Source organism: Fulmarus glacialis, unplaced genomic scaffold, assembly GCF_000690835.1.
Source record: "Fulmarus glacialis isolate BGI_N327 unplaced genomic scaffold, ASM69083v1 scaffold13097, whole genome shotgun sequence".
Classification (NCBI taxonomy): domain Eukaryota; kingdom Metazoa; phylum Chordata; class Aves; order Procellariiformes; family Procellariidae; genus Fulmarus; species Fulmarus glacialis.
The window spans coordinates 71,581-77,580 of NW_009223867.1; the positions used below are offsets into that span (position 1 = coordinate 71,581).

General features: G+C 37.9%; 1 protein-coding gene across 1 annotated transcript in view; it reads right to left on the bottom strand.

Moving 5' to 3' along the window:
* Positions 1 to 3,495: 3,495 nt before the first annotated feature.
* The window catches only part of TUBD1 (tubulin, delta 1), a 5,945-nt gene continuing 3,440 nt past the window's right edge, over positions 3,496 to 6,000 (bottom strand). The window contains 4 exon segments of the mRNA XM_009581961.1: positions 3,496 to 3,598; positions 4,591 to 4,642; positions 4,645 to 4,761; positions 5,293 to 5,433. Coding sequence (XP_009580256.1) covers positions 3,496 to 3,598; positions 4,591 to 4,642; positions 4,645 to 4,761; positions 5,293 to 5,433 — 413 coding nt within the window.

Below are 6,000 nucleotides of genomic sequence, written 5' to 3' on the forward strand. Positions count from 1 at the left end.
TTTGTAGTTTTGAGGAATCTGTGTTGTCAAAAATTGGCTGATGGTTGTGATCCTCTGTTGCTGCTTTGAAAAACTTTGTTCTCCCATGAAAACAGGAATATTTTCCCTGAATCCTAACTGTTAACAAGTTCTTACAGAAGTATCCTTGTTAAGCATAATGAACCTGTTGGCCTAGCTCTGTCTTTGAGCTGCAGAACCTTTCCTCTATGTTTTCATATAACTAGAGACTAAATAAGGAAATTTTAATTTTTGCTTTGGGGTTATACATGTTAGCTGTGTGCTGTTTTTCCTGACGTGGCCCAAATTCTGCCATCAAACGTAAACGAACAAAACCCCCAAATATCCTGCTCCGTTAACTAAAAGTGACATAAGCCATAAATAATAAATGTTCTTATAAAGAATGGATAAATGGGTCTATGTCATTCATAGATGCAGTAAGTGCCTGCTGTATTTGCTTCATGCTCAGAATTATAAATACATAGAGATAACGTAAGGTTATTTCTGCAGTAAAGTTACTTATTGATATAGCAGTACGGTAACCCATTGCTCTCTTCCTTGTTTCTGAGAGGACTTATCTGTCCTTAGCTTTTTAAAAATCTCTTTTACTTGTCCTGTGGAACAATGAGGAAGAGTATGTATTCCTGGGACTTGGTCATTTTTTCAGACAGGGGGTTACCTATCTCATTTCTGATACTGGAAGAAGTTCTCAGGCTGGTATCTGTTGAAAACACTAGGGAAAATTATTTCTATGTTGCTAAACATCCTGTGCCTTTTGAAGGAGGGAGGAGGGAGAACCTCACCATACTGTCTCCTTTCCTGACCCTTTGTTCCTTGCAAACTTGAATTGCCTGTGCTGTTTATCTTAACTTCTTGTGCAATTTTTCCTCCAGTTTGTTCTGTGAAAATACCCACTTAAAGACAATGGTTGAAACTCACAAAAACACAACACTAGAAAAGCCCGTTCGATCAGAACAGTCCCCCAGCTCTTAGCTGCTAGGAAGCGATTTAGTGAAAAAAAAATTAAATATCACAAATAATATTTTATAACAAAAGTTATATGTAGTTTTGAACTTCCAAACAACTCAAATTTTACTGAGCAGTATAGGGCTTGAAGTATGGCTGGATAGTTGAACTATGATTATTGTGTTGTCCCCTTTTGAGACAGGAATTAGAGCAGCTGCATGAAAACAGAAAGCAAACCAGACTGAGTTGTTGGATTATGTACTGTGGTCTGCAAGAAGAATATTGTCAAAATGTTTTGTCAAAAATGTCAAGTGTCTTTTTATATGAAAAGGTATTTGGTATATTTACCCGATCTGCTTTCTCCTCTTTGCCTTCCCTTTTGTGTTCTCCCCAGCCACCCCACGAATGATTCTCATTCCGCTGTATATTTAATGATTTAGCTATTGAAGCACCAATATAGCTCTTAATTTACACAGGTAATTTTTCTGCATGAACTAGGAGTAAACTCAACTCGAATGTGTGCTGACAGTTGCCCTACTACTAACAGGCAGTTGAAACTTTTTTCTTTTTTTTTGGAAGGCATGAGAGATTAACGTTGCTTGTCTATAAGCTACCGTGAAATTTATCAGAATCCATTGTGGCTTGCATTGACACAACCATGCCAGTGATCGGCTATTACTATGGGCGTATTTGAGCAATTGTGAACTTAGCCCCGGTACTTACTTATTTCCTTCAGATTCAATCGTACAGTTACTTGAACCTTGTCGAGAAGTCTGTTTGATTCCAGGTGTTGTGTGCCAGAGCCGGTTTGAGAACAGGTGCTCCAGGGGGGGAGTTTAGTGGTTCCGTACCTGGCCTGAACAAAAGTGATGAAGAGGTAAATGGAACTAGGAAAGGAAATAAAGATAAGAGTAATACAGGGTGTCTGCTGTGCTCTAACTGGAGCCTAGCAGAATTACAAGGTCACTTCTGCATCTACCACTGTGTTAATTCATTAAAGATTTAAAATCTAAATCAGAATCGCTAACAGGGCAAGATTTCTATGTGGGCATCGTTAGCCATATTGCAAATGTCTTTCATATATTTAGCATCATACTATGTGCGTGCTCATTTTTTAGTTAAAAGCTCAGAGGCCTGGCATGAAACAGCACTAAAACCTACAGGGAAACTATGAGATTTGTCCACTTGTCAAGGGAAAAGTCCTTGAGACTGACTTTTAAATTTTTATTCTTGGCATACCTATTTAATATGTAATTATTTCCGTGGGAGACATGGGGGGAGGAATGGCAAGAATTCCAAAAGCTCTCCCTACTAGTAAGTGAAAAGCTAAGAGGCAGAAGAAAGCTCGGTGTTACAACATAATCCTTAAGTCTCCTGTACTCTTTTATAAGCACTCAGACTGTGCCTCCACAAGCTGTTGCAATCTCTTCCTCCTTCCTCTTCCTCCAGTCTCTTCTCCCCACCTCCTCAGGCTGGTGCAGCCGAGTGTTTGCCGGCTGCAGCTTCACGGGGGCACCACCTTGTGGTCGTGGTAAAATTTGTGCAAAAAAGAGCCCGTTTCTTATAGCGACTGTTGAAATTATACAAGCTGTTATATTTATTATATTATATTACAGGCTCTTACATCTGAAATCTACCAGCAATTCTCCTCCCAAATCTGTTTAAAAAAATAACAAGTTAATTAAAAAAACTACCTGCTTCTAACTTACAGGAAGAAGAGCAAGAGTTGTAGTTTTGCCTAAACCTATGGTTCGCATATAACAAATAGCCAAGACCTCTGATGTGCTATAAGGATTTTTTTTTTTTTCTTTTTTCAATGGTAGGTAACACCACTTGAAAACATGGCACAGTGAAATGGCCAGAAAAGCATATAATTCATTATAATCTCTAATATAACTTGAGGATGACAGGAAAATGAAGAACCCTTCATACCTGTTTTAAAAGATGGTTCAAAACTTCCACTATTTTGTCAAGGTTGAGGTCGTTAAAATAGAATTTAGGTCTTACTTTGCTTTAAAGGAATATGTGGCAGACTATTGTCTCTTGAATGATACCGAAATGGAGTTTGGATTAATAATTCTGATACTGTGCATTTTTATCAATATTGAAGCATTCTAGGGCAAAGTGTTATAATGAAAAATTGAAATTGGAGGATCAGGACTGCCTTACTACTGCAGTCAAGCACACATTTAATTTTTATCACACACTAGTTCATGATAGTTTAGATGCTGAGAGTTTAGCCTAGAAAAAAATCCTTCCATTGTGCCAAAAATGATGTTCAAAGACTTAGCTACAGTACATAGCAAATGTATTGAAAAATAGCTATTTATTAGATATATTAAATATGAATAATACCTGCCCATAAGAATATATTCACTTCTGATTCAGTTCTTACTATTCTAACGCACACATTGCTTACAAGACTGAAAAATAGCTACGATTCAGTAGTTCATATACTTCAGGAAGCTGATGGAAGGTTTTCCAGTGCTGGGTTCTTTCAGGAAAGCTCTATTTCAGACCATTTCAAAAAAATCAAAGGATGGTGTAACTGGAGATAACTTGTTCCAGAGCTGTGAAGCTGTCCAGGAAATCTTCCTCTTCGATTCCGAATTTAGTGTACTGGTGAATATAGGCTCTGTGTGTTGAAGTCACAATAGGAAAATGGATAGACATTAGAAGTCAGTGGAGAATCTGACACATGAAATCAGATTGTATAGTCATTGTAACAACTTCAAATGAAGCTTGGTTTTCACCCAATAACCACGCTGGTTAGTTTCTACTGTGCTCTCTTGAACTCATTTTGTAATTCATACTTATTGTTAAGTCATTACTTGTTTCTAATAGCTTTTATAACTTTGTGTACTGCTTAAGGAAACAAAATTACAGCTAACAAAATTGGGCTAACTGGGAAATGGAAGAAGTGATTATTAAATGAGGAAATTTATAGATTTGAGATGCAAAGCCTAAACCGGTGTGTGCAGGATAGCTTGTTTCTCATCGCTGGTGTTTTTGTAACAGGTGGTGAAACTAGGCGCACAGCTAGTGGCAGCAGTTTTCCTCTTTGGGCTTTTAATTGCAGAATTCCTGTGCTAGAAACTCATGTTTAGCAGACATCTGCTGTGACATGCAGTAACCTTGGCTTCACAATGATCAAAGTAAAGAGGCAATATTTTCTAGATTTCTTGGTTCTAACGAAAAATCAAACTAATAGCATGGGAGCCCTAGTAAACACACAAATCCCCTAAATGCTTCTGACTGTGTAGTATGCCTGTACACACTTTAGAAACTATATGATCAGTAAAAGAGTTTCTATGTGTTATTTTTAGAATGGTCACACTGGAATGCACTAAATTTGGGGAGGTTTAGTACTGAGAAAATAGTCAAATTGACAGCACTAGAATCTGTGGTGTCACTTACCCACAGAACATAAGCACTGTTCTGTGTTCCTCGCCCTGCCATCATGTTTCAAGCATAAAAATGTTTCCACTAAAGTGTGTGAACAGTCTTCAAGCTTATTCAAAATTACTTTACTTTGCTAAAAAAGCAAGCTGTATTTGCAATGATTTTACTAACACTGAAGATATTGGCAGTTATAAATGAAGTATCGGCATAATTATTTTCACTTACTTGGAAGCAAACATATTCCAAGCTTTTCCTACAACATTGTCAAGAGGTTTCAATTGCTGACCAAAGAAGCAGACTTTTCATACTTGTTAAATGCTCTTGGTGTTTTCCACGCATTAAAAGCGTCCTGAGGGTTTAGCCATGATGTATATAATGAGGGATCTCGGAAACTTCCTGTAGAAGAAGTAAGACAGCCCTTCTGACAAATGTAAAGCTACAAGCTCCTACATCTTGATCTCAGTAGTCCTGTGTGACTTAATCAATGCTCGGCAGATCAATTCAGGCCTTGAAAAAAATCTGCAGAGTGGTCAGCCTGTTGAAAATATAACTGTTCTAAACAGATTCATCAGATTATCTAGAAGCATATTCTTGTATTGGTACTTCATCTGCAAGCTATGCTCATCACTCCAGAAGCAGCTAAATATATTTTCAGACAATATAGCCAAGAATCCTGTCATATATATGGACTTCAGACTCTTCCTCCTTCCCTGAAGTGCTTCAGGAAACACGGAAGTCTCGGTGGTAAATAGCCCTAAGCAATTAGACAATGCGGCCTTGGACATTAAAATGTTTCTAGAGGGAATATTGACCTTAGTAGTCAAATATGTGGCCTTGGGTTTTTTTCACTTTCATCAGATATGGTTGCAAAGAAAACAGTGAGATGTGAAAGAAGAATCACTGATGTACTGTGTTTTTCCTTCTTACCTAAGTCTATGCTGTGCATATCTTTTCCTCGCAGGATAACCAGGTTGGCAATGGAAGTATTGAAATGCAGCGACTTGTTCGTGGAATGACTGGAGGGGATGGAGGAGCCTAGACGTGGTGGTCGTACTTGCCAATCAATACCTATGAGATTTTGGCAAAAAAGATATAAAAGAAAGTTAATGTTTCATGAAATATGGATTCAGACTAGTTGAAGAGTCAGACGGTAACTAACACTGTGCCCCAAGCTGAGATCATATTAAGAGTTTGTAGCTTCTGCACGTTAGTTAAGCAGCAATTACACAATTCTTAGAGAAAAACAGTGCTAATCCGGCAGTATTTGCCTGGTAGTCACTAGTCTTATCAGAGAAAATGGATACTTGTTTCTATACTTAGCAATCTACCAGCCCATTCTTTGCATAACTGGAAGCTATACTGAATTCCCCATGTAAATGATATGGGAGAGCTAAGCATGATTTTTATTAGTAGAAGGTGTAGAAAGAAAAAGCATAGCAGAGCTAACTATCCAAGGAATGTTCCAAATGAATCATGTAAATTAAAGGCATGGCCAAAAACTGTTTGTTTTGCGTATTTTCAATCGTTATAATTAACTGAGATGTCTGGGAGCAAAAACAGGAGCAAGCCAGGAGCTGCTGTGGCAGCTGAGTGAATAGTTAAAGGAGCAGCTGGCAATGTAGAGGCAAATTCCTG